Source organism: Passer montanus, unplaced genomic scaffold (assembly GCF_014805655.1).
Source record: "Passer montanus isolate IOZ18808 unplaced genomic scaffold, ASM1480565v1 scaffold209, whole genome shotgun sequence".
In the NCBI taxonomy this organism is placed as follows: Eukaryota; Metazoa; Chordata; class Aves; order Passeriformes; family Passeridae; genus Passer; species Passer montanus.
Window position 1 is genome coordinate 43015 of NW_024366692.1, and position 15697 is coordinate 58711.

Below are 15697 nucleotides of genomic sequence, written 5' to 3' on the forward strand. Positions count from 1 at the left end.
CTCACGGCCTCGCTCCGCCTCTGCCCCGCCAGAGATGATTTGCCTAATTATTTTTAATGGAAAACGCCTATTTCCGTGGCTGGAGCCGGACCTGGAGCTCAGGAATTCACGTGGCCCCGCAGACGCCAGGGAAGAATTTGAGAAATGAGTGGATTCCCGGCCAGCCCTCCAATAATCACCTGGTGACAGGGCAGGTTTTTGGGATGCTCCAGCATCCTCCAGCCCAACACCTCGTGAGGTCCATTAGAGACAGGATGGGATGTGGGATTTGGGGGATTCTTTTATTTTTAGCCACGTGTGACCTTTTTCTGCCTTGTTTTTCCACGGAGCTGCTGGAAACTCTTCGCTCACCGCTCATCTCGTGATGTTTTCTGTCTGCTCCCGAAGTTCTGACTCAAATCCTGTCTCCGTTGTCGTGACGGTGGCGTTGTCCTCGTGCGGGACGAGCAGGCAGGTGACCGGAGGAGTGACCACCACCCTTTTCCCTTCATTTTACCCCAAACCCGCTGAATTCCACCCGGCTGGAAATCCATAAACCCAAAAAACATGAATCAAATCTGTTCCCTTCCCCTCAAAGAAAACTTCGGAAAATCATTGGAATTGTTCAGCTGAGAACAGATTTGAGCAGGAAAAGCTCCTTTTGGGGAGTTTGAACAGAAAAGCCAAAAAAAGGAGGAGATTTTTCCTCCAGCCAGCAGCAAACTCCCAACCCAAAGGGTCACGAATTCCAGATTTATTTATTTCCAGGAAATAACAAAAAAAATATCCCAGACTGGGCACCCAAACTGGGAGGGAGAAGAGGCAAAACCTCCCTTGGTCTCCTGGTGGAAAACGGCCTCGCCTCTGGTGCGAGTCACTCCTGTCCCTGGTTGTGTCACTGGGTGACTTCGGGAGGAATTCCAGAGCCTTTGATGTCTCAGGGGAACTGGTTGGGTCTCTCTTCCTTCTTTTCCAGGCAGGGACAACTTTTCCGTGGGGAGAAAGCAAGCTGTGATGGCTGCGTGAAGTTTGTCACCTTCTTGGGCTGGGTGTGACCTCCTGGCACCAAAAACGGGCACAAAAATTGGCCCAAAGGCCACTGAGATCAGAGAGTTCATCCCTCATTGCCCTGGGTGTCACCTGGTGGAGCTGAGGCACGCGGGAGAGGTCCTGGAAGATCCTGGAGATCCTGGAAATGTGAAGATTTCCCTGGAGGCAAAGGCCAAAATTCCAACAAATCAAAGAAATCAAATTTGTATTAAAAAGAAAATCAAAGAATTGTGACAAAAATGACCAGTGGGACCAGGGCAGGGATTGGATTGTCCCCTGGGGTGGGCACTGGGGAGGGGAATCTCCAGTGCTGTGTCCAGTTCTGGACAATCATGGAAAGAGGGATGGGAACGGGGCTGGAGCCTGTCCAGGGATGGGAATGGAGCTGGAAAATCCTGAGGGAGATGAGGGGGCTCAGCCTGGAGAAAAGGGGGGTCCAGGGGGAATTTGGGATCTGCCGGGGGGATTTGGACTCTGATCCCAGGGAATGGGAACAGGACAAGAGGGAACAGCCTCGAGCTGTGCCAGGGGAGGCTCAGGATGGATATTTGGGAAAATTCCTCCTGGAAAAGAGAAAAGGCCTTGGAAGGGGCTCAGGGGGGGTTGGATCCCCACCCCTGGAGGTGTCCAGGGAATTCCTGGACCACATCTGGAGCTGTGTCTGGCTTGGCTCCCACAGCCCAAGACCAACCAAGGCCACCCAGATGTTCCAGGGACCTCGAGGAAAAGGTGGATTGGGAGATGCTGAAGGATTTGCCCACCCTGGAAAGGACTTGGTGATAATCCTGAGGCCTCTTTGAGCTGCCCAAAATATTCATGGAGAGGCTCTTCCAACTGAGGGATGGAGGGAAGACGGACCAGATTATCAGGAATAAAATTCCCAGCAGAAGGAATATTGTGAGAGAGCCAAGCCCCTTCCAGAGTCCCACCCCCCTTCCATTGCCCAAATGCACCAAAACAGCTTTTTTTTTCAGACTTTAATCCTGAGGGGGATTGTTTCCAGGCTGCCTCATCCGCATTTCCCAGTCCGTAGGAAATACGTGGATGGGGAATTCCTCGCAGTCATAAGAGTCTCATGTCCCACCTCGGCGACATTAAAAATTATAACGTCGAGAGAAGTAATTGAAGGATTGGAGCAGAGCAGGTCTGGATTATTAAATATTTGATTTCCATACCCCTGAGGTGTCTCACTTCCGGAGCCACGGACACCAAAATCCTATAAAAGGATTCCTATTGTCCTGTTCCTCAAGCCATTTTTGGTTTCATTTGGTGCTCGCTGGTGGAGAATTGGGTAAGTCCAGCTCGGTTTCCTGGGAAGTCACCTCATGGTTGGGATTTGGTTTTTTTTCATTTTGGAGCCGTGCAGAAGCAAATTAAAAGACTTAAAAGTGTTTCTGCTTGGGGATATTGGGGTTGGGATTCCCCCAGATTTTAATTCCGTCTTCTCGGGGGTTTATTTGCTGCAGGTTTTGCTCTTTGTCCATCGAGGAGGACCAAATTCTCTCTCTGTCCTCTCTGGCTTTGCTGCGTGTTTCACCCAGGGAATTGTTGGTGTTGGGAGAGATCAAAAGGCCAGGCTGGGACTTCAAAGGGGAGGAGTGGGAGGGGTGATAAGGAGTGGAGACTCTCAGGCTGCCAGGGAAGGCCGTGCCTGGGAGGAAAAATCGGGGTGGGAAGAGCCAGGCAGATTTTGTGGGAAAAGCAGCCTCAGCTGAGCCTTTCCTTGGGGAGGTTTTCCTGCGTGGAGCCGCCACTGGTGTCCTCTGGATGAGGGCAGGGTGATCTGAAGCTTTTTTGGGTGAAATTATGGAAGGAATGGGAAAGATTCATCCCAAACCAAGGGGAGGTGTGGGCAGGTGGAAGCTTCAGACCTCCCAGAAAAACTGAAGGAGCCCAAATAATTTTTGCTTCCTGTTTTGAGAGGAAGTTGCTTGAAAATAGCTACAAATTTGTCTAAAACGCTTTTATGTGGAGTCACTTCCTTGCCTCATGGCTGTTTTCCCAGTTCAGGATTCCATGGAAAAAGGATGATTTAATTCTGAGTATAGAACAGCCTGGAATGTTTTCATGCCTTTTAAATTTTATCCCTTTCCTACTTCCAGCCTCCCCCCCTTCCCCCCAAAAATGCGTCGCGCGACCGGCTGCCCGCTGAGCCAGATCTGCATCCCCCCTCCCGCCGTCCTGGTGAGGAGCTTCCCGGTGAGATCCAGCCTGGATCCCTGCGGCACCGCCAGCACCTTCCAGTGCTTCCCTTCCCGCAGGAGCCCCTGCTGCTACCCCGGCACCACCACCTACGTCAGCCTGGGGAGCCTGGCCGCGGCCCAGGCCGCTGCCTGCGCCAAGCCCTGCGGCCTCGTGGCCACCACGTGTGTCCCCCCGTGCTGCCAGGGCGTGGCCGGGTGCACCACCACGTGCAGGAACCCCTGCTGCTGCTGCCGGGTGACCGAGAGCTGCACCAGGAGCCAGGAATGTTGTAAGGAGGTCACCAAGTGCACAACCACGTGTCAGGATCCATGTTGTCAAGAGGTCACCAAGTGTGTCACCACGTGCCAAGATCCCTGCTGCCAGGAGGTATCCAAGTGCACTACAACGTGCCAAGATCCGTGTTGCAAAGAAGTGACCAAGTGCACCACCACGTGTGTGGATCCCTGCTGCCAGGAGGTCACCAAGTGTGTCACCACGTGCCAGGATCCCTGCTGTAAGGAAGTGACCAGGTGTGTCACAACATGTCAAGATCCCTGCTGCAAGGAGGTCACCACATGCACCACAACATGCCAGGATCCCTGTTGCAAGGAGGTCACCACATGTGTCACCACGTGCCAAGATCCCTGCTACAAGGAGGTCACCAAGTGCAGAACCAGGTGTGTGGATCCATGCTGCCAGGAGGTCACCAAATGTGTCACCACATGCCAGGATCCCTGTTGCAAGGAGGTCACCCCATGTGTCACCACGTGCCAGGATCCCTGTTGTAAGGAGGTCACCAAGTGCACCACCACGTGTGTTGACCCCTGCTGCCAGGAGGTCACCAAGTGCGTCACCACACGCCAGGATCCCTGTTGTAAGGAGGTCACTACATGCACCACCACGTGTGTGGATCCCTGTTGTAAGGAGGTCACCAAGTGTGTCACCACGTGCCAAGATCCCTGCTGCCAGGAGGTATCCAAGTGCACAACCACATGCCAAGATCCGTGTTGCAAGGAAGTGACCACGTATGCCACGTGTGTGGATCCGTGTTGTCAGGAGATCTCCAAGTGTGTCACCAGGTGTGTGGACCCGTGTTGTCAGGAGGTCACCAGGTGTGTCACCACGTGTGTGGACCCGTGTGGCAAGAAAGCCTCCAGGGGCCTCACGCCGTGTTACGATCCCTGCTGCAAGAAGGTGACCAAGTGGAGCAGCCCATGGGTGATTCCGTGGTGCAAGAAAGGCGCCAAGTCCAGCACCAGATGTGGAGATCCCTGTTCCAAGAAGGGGAGCAAGGGCAGCTCCAGATGTGTGGATCCGTGCTACAAGAAGGTGCCCAAGTGCTCCACCCCGTGCCAAGATCCATGCTGTGTGACCAGGTGCGACCCCAGGTGTGTGGACCCGTGTTGTCAGGAGGTCACCAAGTGCAGAACCAGATGTGTTGATCCGTGTTGTCAGGAGGTCACCAAGTATGTCACCACGTGCCAGGATCCTTGCTGCCAGAAGGTCACCAAGTGTGTCACCACGTGTGTGGACCCGTGTTGTCAGGAGGTGTCCAAGTGCAGAACCAGATGTGTAGATCCTTGCTGCCAGGAGGTCACCAAGTGCATCACCACATGCAAAGATCCCTGTGGCAAGGAGGTCACCAAGTGTGTCACCACGTGTGTGGACCCGTGTTGTCAGGAGGTCTCCAAGTGCATCACCACATGCCAAGATCCCTGCGGCAAAGAGGTCATCAAGTGCAGAACCAGATGTGTGGATACGTGTTGTCAGGAGGTCACCAAATGTGTCACCACATGCCAAGATCCCTGTTGTGTGACCAGATGTGCCACCAGGTGTGTGGATCCGTGTTGTCAGGAGGTCACCAAGTGTGTCACCACGTGCCAAGATCCCTGCTGCCAGGAGGTGACAAAGTGCAGAACCAGGTGTGTCGATCCCTGCTGCCAGGAGGTCACCAAGTGCGTCACCACGTGCCAGGATCCCTGCTGTGCCACCAGATGTGCCACCAGATGTGTTGATCCCTGCTGCCAGGGAGTGACCACATGTGCCACCAGGTGTGTGGATCCGTGTTGCCAGGGGGTGGCCAGGTGCCAAGATCCCTGTTCTGTCACCAGATGTGCCACCAGGTGTGTGGACCCCTGCTGCCAGGGAGTGACCCCCTGCACCACCACCTGCCAAGACCCCTGCCGTCAGGGAGTGACCACCTGCACCACCACGTGCCAAAACTCCTGCTGCCAGGATGTCACCACGTGCCAAAACCCCTGCTGCCAGGGAGAGACCACCTGCACCACCACCTGCCAAACCCCCTGCTGCCAGGATGTCACCACGTGCCAAAACCCCTGCTGCCAGGGAGAGACCACCTGCACCACCACCTGCCAAACCCCCTGCTGCCAGGATGTCACCACGTGCCAAAACCCCTGCTGCCAGGGAGAGACCACCTGCACCACCACCTGCCAAACCCCCTGCTGCCAGGATGTCACCACGTGCCAAAACCCCTGCTGCCAGGGAGAGACCACCTGCACCACCACCTGCCAAACCCCCTGCTGCCAGGATGTCACCACGTGCCAAAACCCCTGCTGCCAGGGAGAGACCACCTGCACCACCACCTGCCAAACCCCCTGCTGCCAGGATGTCACCACGTGCCAAAACCCCTGCTGCCAGGGAGTGACCACCTGCCAAGACCCCTGCTGCCAGGGAATGACCACCTGCCAAGATTCCTGCTGCCAGGGAGTGACCACCTGCACCACCACGTGCCAAAACCCCTGCCGCCAGGGAGTGACCACCTGCCAAGACCCCTGCTGCCAGGGAATGACCACCTGCCAAGATTCCTGCTGCCAGGGAGTGACCACATGTGCCACCACGTGCCAAAACCCCTGCTGGCAGGGAGTGACCACCTGCCAAAACCCCTGCTGCCAGGGAGTGACCACCTGCCCCACCACGTGCCCAGCCCCGTGCTGTGTCCCCAGCTGTCCCCCTCCGTGTGCGGATCCCTGCTGTGCCAGCCCGCAGTGCCGCGGAGGTGTCCAGGTTGTCACCAGGTGTGCCGACTCCTGTCCCACCACCTGCGTCACCCAGACCTGCCCCGTGTGCGGCCAGCGCTGCTCTGTCTCGGGCTGCCCAAAATTCCGGGCTCGCTGAGGGGCTCTGGGGTGGGATCCGAAGGAGACCCCGCTCCCTGTGGAATCTCCAGAGTAAGAGTAAATTTTCCTCGCGTTTTCTGCCGTTCCTGCTGTTTTTCCCCTCAAGAAAGCGCCATTCCTCACGGGATGTCACCGAGCGATTTTGTGCCCCCGGGATCGTTCCCCGGGAGAAAGAATCTTCAGTTCCCCCTCGCACTGGGAGTGCGATGGAGGAATTCCCCTCTTTGTTCTTCCTGATCTTTTTCCTTTCCGTGTTCTGAAGCAATAAAAGAAACGATCTTGGCATCGGCCTCCCGCATTTCCTTCACTTCCTCTTAACTCCATTCCTAAAATCCAGATTTTTGTAATAAAAAATGCTTGGGAAGGTCTCACTGGGATTGTGGAATGCCCTGAGGTGGAAGGGGCACACAGGGATCATCAAATCCAGCTCCTGGTCCTGCCCAGTACATGCCAAAATCCCACCGTGTCCCCGGGAGCGTTGTCCTGGAGCTCTGGTGGGTTTGGGATGGTGACCATCCCTTGGTGAGTCTGGTGAGCGCTCCCACACTCTGGTGGGAAGAGCCTTTTCCCAAAATCCACCCCAATTCCCACCTCCTGGCACATCTCCAGCCCTTCCCTCAGTCCTGACATCCCTGATATCCCAGATCAATGTGTGAAATCCCAGATCAGTGTCTGAAATCCCAGATCAATGTGTGATATCACAGATCAATGTGTGATATCACAGATCAATGCGTGATATCCCAGACCAACGTTTGAAATCCCAGCTCAGGTAGGATTTCCAGGCTGGAAAAACACCTGGAAATCCCAAAAAAGGGGAATTTTCCAAGCGCTCCTCCATCACTCAATCCCAAACCCCCAAACGAAGCTCGGAACCATCCCGGGAGGTTCCCGAGCTCGGCTGGGAGCCGGGCCTGGGCAGGGTTTGGCGGAGCAAATCCCGCTCGGAATGCGGGCGGAGGAGCGGGGGCGGCGGCAGACGGGGTGCGACCGTCTGGGAGCCGCCACCGGCTCCTCCGAAGATGCCCCAAGGCCCGGGGTTGGTGACAACCTGCGAGCTCCTCCCTCAGAGCTCCTCTGATCCCAGCGGGCTGGGGCACAAATCCTCCCTGTGGGGTTTCGTTGGAGTCCAAAACGCCCCCCAAAATTCTTAAAATTCTGTGCGAGCAACGATGTTCTTTGCTGCTGCTCCCAATTCTCTTGGTTTTCTGGGAAATAAAATGTAGGTCGGAGAAAAAAGTGGCTTTTGGATTAATTTTTCTCTTCTGGCGTGGTGCTGGCAGGGTACTTAATCCTTCATGTGTCCATAAAATTCAGGTTTGAATCATCTCGGAGCAGCAGAGAGCAGAAGTATCATTTCCAGAAAAAAACCAAAAAACTAAAACAACCAAACAGGAATTCTTCCTGCGTGACCATCTGGATGTTTATTCCACACCTGTGAAATTAAAACAGGCAGAAAACTGCTGCTCACTACAAGGAAATGTTGTAGAATCCCCCTGGTTCCTCTGTCAGGTGAGCTCTAAAATTTCTATGGAGATCAAAGCACTTTTATCCACTAAAGTAAAAAGAAATCCAGAGGAAATCCAGGGATTTGTCCTGAAAAAAAAAAGAGAAAATCAAAGCAAAGAAGTCAAAGAGTAAAAGAGGTGAGGAATTTTATTTTTTTTTTTCCATAACCACAGCCAGTTCCTCCTTCCCAGATTTAATTACTTAGGTGCTAATTGTCATTCTTCCCTGAGCGCTCACCTTCCGGAGTAAACAGGAAAAGAGGCCGGAATGGTGGGATTTGGGTTCCTGTCATGGCTGGATCCAAATTGTCCCTCGGGCATGGACTGAAGGAGCCACTCAGGTCCATGTGAGCCTTAATGTCCTCTCCTCTCATCCTCCTGGCATCCCAAAAATTCCAGGGTTCCCAGAGTCACCTGGACACTGCCCGGGGGAGCTGGGTCAGACCCTCCCACCTTGCCCAGGTCCTTGTGGGAATGAGGAGAGGGGAAAGTTGAGTCTGATGAAGGCCCAGGAGGGTTAATTGCAACCAGGAGTGTTTAATTGTGCCCAGGTTTGGGCAGGAAAATGGGGAGAATCTCTGATTTCTGTGAGAATCAATTGAAACGCACAGAAAAAATCCAACACCGTGTCCAGGTCTGGACAATCATGGAAAAGGGGACATGGAGGGGCTGGAGCCTGTCCAGGGGACCTCTTCTTGCTCAGGAAAATGGAAATTCTGCATGGGGATGGAGGGGTTGGACCTCAACACCGTGTCCAGGTCTGGACAATCATGGAAAAGGGGACATGGAGGGGCTGGAGCCTGTCCAGGGGTGGGAACGGGGCTTGGGAAGGATCTGGAAAACCCCGAGGGAGCTGAGGGGGCTCAGCCCGGAAAAAAGGGGGATCCAGGGGGAATTTTGTGCTTTTCCAGGGGGGATTTGGGATCTGATCCCAGGGAAGGGAAGAGGACAAGAGGGAATGGACTTGAGCTGTGCCAGGAGAGGTTCAGGGTGGGAAATTTGGGAAAATTCCTCATGGAAATTGTAGGCAGGCCTTGGAAGGGGTTCGGGGAGGGTTGGAGTGGCCATCCCTGGAGGAGTCCAAGGAATTCCTGGAGATTCCTCTGGATGACCAAGAGGGGATCGGACACAGCTTGGACTCGATGTTCTGGGAGATCTTTCTCGATCTGAGGGATTTTGGGATCCTGGAAAATCTTTGGCCTTCAGCACAAGACCCTTGGAGCTGGGGGTGCTGCCCTCGTGGAATTCCCTCACGGAATTCCCTCTGGAACACCCGACCCGCTGCGGAGGAGTCACCGGAGCCACCGAAGGACGTCGCTGTGGGGTCCTGACTCACCAACACCAACGTGACAACTCCAATGACTCCAATTGCCCATAAACGTAATGGAGATTCCCAAATAAGTGCCAATTAGGGATAACGATCCAGCCCCATGACGTTCCCACGTGTCGGAGTGCGGATCCCTTTACGTCTCCCAAAATAATCCACTTTTGGAAGGCCCCAATTTCTCACTAATCAAAGTTAACAACAGGGTGTAAAACATCTCGGGGTAGAAAGGGAGGTGCAGGACCGGTCCTCAGAGATGGTTTTGAGGTGAGCCTGGAGCCTGAGGAGATAATGAGGAGCTGTTCCAACCGGAATATGGGATATTCCTCGGGAAGATAAGAGTTGGAAGCTGCTCTGGGGGAAAATTTCCACACCCGGCAGCTCGAGGAGTAGAAAATGAAGAGGGATTAATCTGCCTGAAAATTCAGCTCCCAGATCTGAGCTCTGCTGGGTGCAGCTTCTCCTCCCATGACAAAGGAGGTGTTTAAGATGAGCAAACCACCCTCTGCCAGTCCCAGTTTATCCCCGGAAAAGCCTCCGGGGCAGCAGAGCCTCCGGGGAAGGGGGAGAAGCTGCACGTGGGGAGCTGAGTGTGTGGAAAAGCTGAGCCACCCGTGAGGTGGCAAAAAGCCCCGTGGAGATCCGTCAGCTCCGGGTGGAATTCCAGTACAAGCACTGGGAAGGAACCGGTGGTGATGCCTGGAATTCTCTGGGAGACTCTGGGTTTGGGGCGTAAACAGGACGTGCTTCTCGTGCTGGGTTGGTTCATTTTGGGGTGGTTTTTATCCCTATCTAGAATTTTTGTGTTGGTTACATTCCCGTCTCCGTGATTGGAATATCTGGGAGAAACGTGGATTTTCCATAATCAGCAAAACTTTAATAAAAATTGTGTCCTGGGCCTAAAGCCCACTTAAACTGGAGCCTTTTGTACTTTTCAGTGAGAGAAGAACATCTTTAAAATGAGGATTATTCTGCCTTGAATGGCTTGAAGTATTCCTCAAAAAACCTGGAGTTGTGTCCCCACTGAAACTGCCAAGCATGGATGGTGTAAATTCATGGAGAGGAATGGGTTGGGTGAATGAAATAATTTAATTTATCAGGAAAACTGGGACCTCAAGGTTTTGTGGGAGCGCTGGAGGATTGGTTGTGCCTTTCCATGAGAATTAGGACAGGGCATTTCTCATAGTAAATCCAATTAATTATCCATCTTCCCTAATAACAGCCATTCCCACGTTGGAAAAACTCCAGGTATCAAAACCCAACATTTATGGAAATAAGGCCACGGAAACGTCCCAGCGCATTAAATCCCTTTCTGAAAACCAATTAATTCAGCACCCGCTGTTTTTTTTTTAATGACTCCCCCATTCCCGTTGGGAACCGCATGACCGGGATCGAAGCGCGGCTGGCTCAGCATCACCTGCTTTCCTGGAAGAGGGCTTCCACCAAAAATTAGGATGCAAACAAACATGCAAAGCATGTGGAGGTGGAGCCTGCCGGGGCAGTTTGTGGTCAGCTGTCCATCCCCCTGGGCTCCCGCGTTTCCGGAGTTGACGCCACTCCGGCCGTATAAAAGGTTTGGATTCGGAGGCTCCCGCCAGTTCCTTTGGCTTCTCTGTCGCTCGCCAGGACCGGTGACCCGGTAAGTCCTCCTTGGCTTTATCAGGGAATGTTTATCAGGATATCTCGTGGAAAAGAGAGTTCATTCCTGGTACTAGGAGAGCTTCGCTCCTGTGCTTCTCTTCCGGAATTTGTCCTGAAGTTGGGGATTTTTTTTAGGATTTGCTCTGCCTGGAGGAGCTTGGAGAAGTCGCCTCCTCCAGAACTGTGGCTGCTTCTCCTCCTCCCTCCTGTTCCATCCTGGTTGATTTGTTCCTGCCTCATTAAGGCTGGGAATTAAATAAATTAAAGGATGCTGTGGAGCAGCTCCTGGGACTTCAAACAGGATGGGTGGGAAGAGGCTCTATCTGAAAGGAGGGAACTGCAGGATTCCTGCAGGCAAAGCCGGGGGAGAGCTCTGGGAGAAGCCAAGAGGAGGAAACGAGCTGGAAATGGGAGCTGCAGCCTCTGGGCCAACCCTTCCCTCACGGAAGGGTGAGCCCCATTAATGCCCCAAAAAAATTCCAGTGACGTCCCAGGATCTGGAGGATCATCAGGATGGGAGAGCTGGGAATGTTCAGCCTCTGGAGAACTTAGAGCCTTTTCCAGGGTCTGCAGGGGCTCCAGGGAAGGTGGAGAGGGACTTTTCCTCAGGAACTGCAGGGACAGGACACAGGGAATGGGTTTACACTGAAATATGGGAAATTTAGGTTGGATATTGGGAAGAAACTGTGAGGGTGGTGAGGCCCTGGCCCAGGTTATTCCATGGATTCCTCATCCCTGGAAGTGTCCAAGGCCAGGTTGGACAGGTCTTGCAGCAACTTGGTCTGGGTTGGAATGAGATGATCTTTGAGATCCCTCCCAGCACAAACCATCCCATGATTCCATGGGATAATGGCGGGATTTGTGGCCTCTGGGCTTTGTGGTTGGGAATTCCCAACCCAGGGAACGTGCCCAGGTGGGTGTGAGGATCTGATAAGGAAGAGACGTGCCCTGGAACATCTGCTGATGGAACAGAGAATAGGAGGAATTGAAGTATTTGTGTCTTATGGCTTCTACAAACTGGTGATCCCATAAAATTCAGGATTTATGGCTCAAAGCTTCCTTACAGGTTCCTAATGAAGGAAGGGGTTCTCTGGCAGTGTTAATTCCATAAAAACCCTGTGGTTGGCCCAGACCGTGGCACTCACAATGCCGAGCTCACGGATTTGATCTCTGCAGGGATCATTCCCTGAAGAGCTGGACTTGATGAGACCCTTGTGAGTCCCTTCCAACTCCAGAACCCAGGAATCCTGGATACGCACAGCTTTTCCTAATGATCATTTCCTCAGCAGAACACAAACCCACCGAGACCTCACACCGCGAATCGCGTCTCAATAAGCACGCACCAATATCCTGATAACTTTTTTTTTCTCTTTCCCAGCTTTTTTCCCAGCTCTTTCCCGCTGCCCCGGCACCTCCCCAGGATGTCCTACTACTACGAGCAGTGCAAGCAGCCCTGCCTGCCCCCTCCCTGCCTGCAGAAGTGCGCCAAGTGCCCGGAGCCCTGCACCACCCAGTGCGTCGAGGTCTGCCAGGCCCCTTGTGCCACCCAGTGCGCCACCAGCTGTGCCACCCAGTGCGTGGAGCCCTGTGCCACCCAGTGCGCCACCAGCTGCGCCCCGCAGTGCGTGGACGTCTGCGCCCCGCAGTGCGTGGATGTTTGTGCCAAGCCCTGCTCCAGCCAGTGCGTGGAGGTCTGCGCCCCGCAGTGCGTGGACGTCTGCCCCACCCAGTGTGCCACCAGCTGTGCCCCGCAGTGCGTGGACGTTTGTGACACCCAGTGTGCCACCAGCTGTGCCCCGCAGTGCGTGGACGTCTGCCCCGCCCAGTGCCCCGCCCAGTGCCCCGAGCCCTGTGTCACCAAGTGCGTGGAGAAGTGCCAGGCCGAGGTTTGCAACACCAAGTGCGTGGAGTCGTGTGAGGCCGTGTGCCTGGAGCCCTGCTCCCACCCCTGCTGATCCCGACGCGGGCCTGGCCCCGCGGGGCGGCTCCGGTGACCGGTGAGGAGCCGAACCCACGGGTTCTGGATGGAAAACACGGCACAGACCCATCGGCAACGCATCGAGGCCTCTCCTGCTCGGATCGTCCCACGCTGTCTTCGTCTTGGAAAACGTTTTGTGTCTGAGTGTTCCCTGTGTTTTCACTTCTGCTTGTGCCAGCGTTTTTTCTTGGGCATTCCTGATATTTTAGCATTGGGAATCCCAGGAAGCGCTGTCAGCAGCTGGTGGTGGAAGATGTCAATGCTTTTCCCCCTCCTTTCTCCTCCTGTCTCTTCTCCGTCTCGTAAATTCTCTGTGCAGCAATAAAAAATGACCATCGATGGCAGCAGCTGTCTTTTGTCTTTTTTCTCCCTATTTCCACAACTTCAGACTCCAAAATATCTTCCTGAATTTCAGTTTTCAAAAATGGTTGGGATAGGTTTTGTGCCTGCAGTAAAAAAAAGTTTAAATATGAAGAAATTCCTTCTAATTCAACAAGGAAATCATTGTCTGGTCAATTCTTTTCTGAGAGATACTTGAAATTATTGATAGAAATTTGATTTTCAGACAGAATTTTGGTCTTCACAGCTTGGGATTTGGGAAGTAAATCCTAGAAACCATTAAAAGGTGAATTTAAGTGGAAGAAAGCTTTAAATTAATAAAGGAATTGAACATCTGGAAAGCACCATTTTAAATAAATATATTTATTTAACAATCTTTATTTTGGATAAGTTAGAAGCTGAGGGTGACCCCATGGTCTGGAGGGAGTTAAGCCCATAAAAATCCCCAAATTTCAGAGATAAAGCTCCCACTGTGCCAGGTTGTGCCTGTGGCTTTCTTCACCTCCGGTTCCGTGCTGGCCACGCCATTTCCATGTCTGGGAATGCTGAAATCGCTCCCCACCTACCCTCTCATTACGGGAAGGGTGGGGAATATCTAATCTGCAGAAGAAAAGAGAGATATTTATATTCGGGGGTGTGCCGACACTGTTTCCAAATCGCCTTTTTAATGCACAGGTGGGGAGGCGAGGAGCAGGTTCCTCTTTGTGTCCCTCGCTGTCGACACCAGGAGGTGACACCAGGAGGTGACACCCTCAGGCGGGGATCATGGGAGGCAAAAAAACACAGCTGGGGAAGGCAAACACCTGAGCACACCTGAGAGGCAAAGCAGGAGCAGAAATTCCCCAAAAAATTGAAGGGGAAGTGAGGAATCAGCACCTCGAATTCCTCAGTGGAATTTGAGGATCCAGGCTCTGCCTCAGGAGCGACTCGGAGGTGGCACTTCTGTGGAATCTTGGGGACATGGAAAAGGTTTTAGGAATCAGGGCAAGCAACCCCACACTTGGGCCAGAAATTCCCAGGAAAATGAGGAATCTGCACCTCAAATTCCTCCCGAGGAACCCAAATCTTTGAGGATCCAAGCTCTGCCCTGGAGGTGCCACTTTTGTGACATCTTGCGGGCATGGAAAAGGTTTTAGTCAGGAATCATGGAACAAACCCAACCCCTACACCTGAACTCGTCTGGACTGGATAATCCCAGGAAAATTTATCGGGAAATGAGGAATTGCACCTCAAATTCCTCCAAATTTTTGGGGGTCCAAGCTCTGGGGTGCCGCTTTTGTGTCCTCTTGGAGGCCTGGAAAAGGTTTAAACCATGAATCATGGAAAAGGTTTAAATCAGGAATCCTGTGGAGCTCCTCCTCTCCCTGAATCACCTCATTCTGGAGCATTTCCATCCCGATCCATCACTTGTGCCTGTCATTGGAATTCTTCCATTTTCCCTGGGAACAGGGATCACGGGAGCACCTGGAAAATCCTGGAGGGACCTGCTGTGCTCCCAACATTTCCTGTGGCCAAGCCCTGACGCACCAGCTGTGGTCAGCACCGGGAATTGCTGGAATTCCTGGGATATTTGCAATAAATTAGGGATATTTCATCAGGCTGGTGGAAAATCTTCCTAATTTCCTGGGGGGAAAAATAAAAAGTGTTTCATTCTTGTTTTGGGGATGGGAATTAGAGAAGAGAAACAGCAAAATCCAGAACCACGGGGCTCCAAACTGGGATCTGGTGCCTCTCCCAGGAGACAGGACAGATTCCCAACCCCACTCAGATTTCTCCATGTGCTCCCAGCCAAAATGATTAAAACTCATTCCCGAGTGGATGTGAGTTGTCCCAGCTTCTGGTTCTTTGCAGGATCTCTGCCTGGGACAGGGACGGGGTGAATTATTAAGAAATTATTAATGAATTATTAACAGATCACCCCGTGATGAGCAGCCCTGGGTGTGCCCTGCGTGAAAAACACCCAGTCCCCCGCAGCCGGGAGAGGAGGGAATCTCTCCCAGACTTTGACTGAGGTCCAGGAGGTGGGAGCGGAGCCGGTTCCGGTTGTGAAAGATTCTGGTCACCGAGTTTAATCCGGAGTCATCGGCCCTTCCACAGGGATATAAAAGCCGCTCCTCGGGGAAGCTCCACACCCGCAGCGGCTCCTCCTGAGCTCCCTCCTCGAGCAGGACGCGCCAGGTGAGTCCTTCCCTGCCCCTCTCGCTGCCCAGGTGAGGGGTTTGGTGCCCCGGGGTGGGAAAATTGGGATTTTTCGCCGTTTTCTTCGCCAAACTGGGGTTGTCGCCCCAAAAAATTCTGCCTGCAATGGGTGGAAAACTGCATTATAGAATTTGGGGTGTTTTGAGGCTCCAGCCAGTGGTGTGGGACTCTTTGGGTCAGAACTCTGTGATAATTTTTGCCCAGATTGATAAGAATCCTGTGGATAACCAAAGGCTGGCGTCCATGGGCAGATGCTGGAATAGCTTCCCGGATTTTCGGGGATCCTGGATCTGTTTCCTTGGATAAAATCTTCAATCCACCTGAATTTCATGGCCCCGTGTGTGGGTCCTGCTCTGGGGGT

The 15697-nt window shown here is 53.2% G+C and overlaps 2 protein-coding genes across 2 annotated transcripts; both read left to right on the forward strand.

The window, feature by feature from the left end:
* The first annotated feature begins 3153 nt into the window (after nucleotides 1–3153).
* On the forward strand, nucleotides 3154–10814 carry LOC120501894 (keratin-associated protein 10-4-like). The gene is made up of 4 exons (XM_039708673.1): nucleotides 3154–4337; nucleotides 4602–5180; nucleotides 5220–5398; nucleotides 10753–10814. Exons 1-4 carry the CDS (start codon nucleotides 3154–3156, stop codon nucleotides 10812–10814), a joined length of 2004 nt encoding a protein of 667 aa, XP_039564607.1.
* Nucleotides 10815–12206: 1392 nt separating this feature from the next.
* On the forward strand, nucleotides 12207–13074 carry LOC120501888 (proline-rich protein 9-like). Its single transcript, XM_039708665.1, has one exon. It carries the CDS (start codon nucleotides 12242–12244, stop codon nucleotides 12773–12775), a length of 534 nt encoding a protein of 177 aa, XP_039564599.1. The 5' UTR covers nucleotides 12207–12241; the 3' UTR covers nucleotides 12776–13074.
* The last annotated feature ends 2623 nt before the right edge of the window (nucleotides 13075–15697 follow it).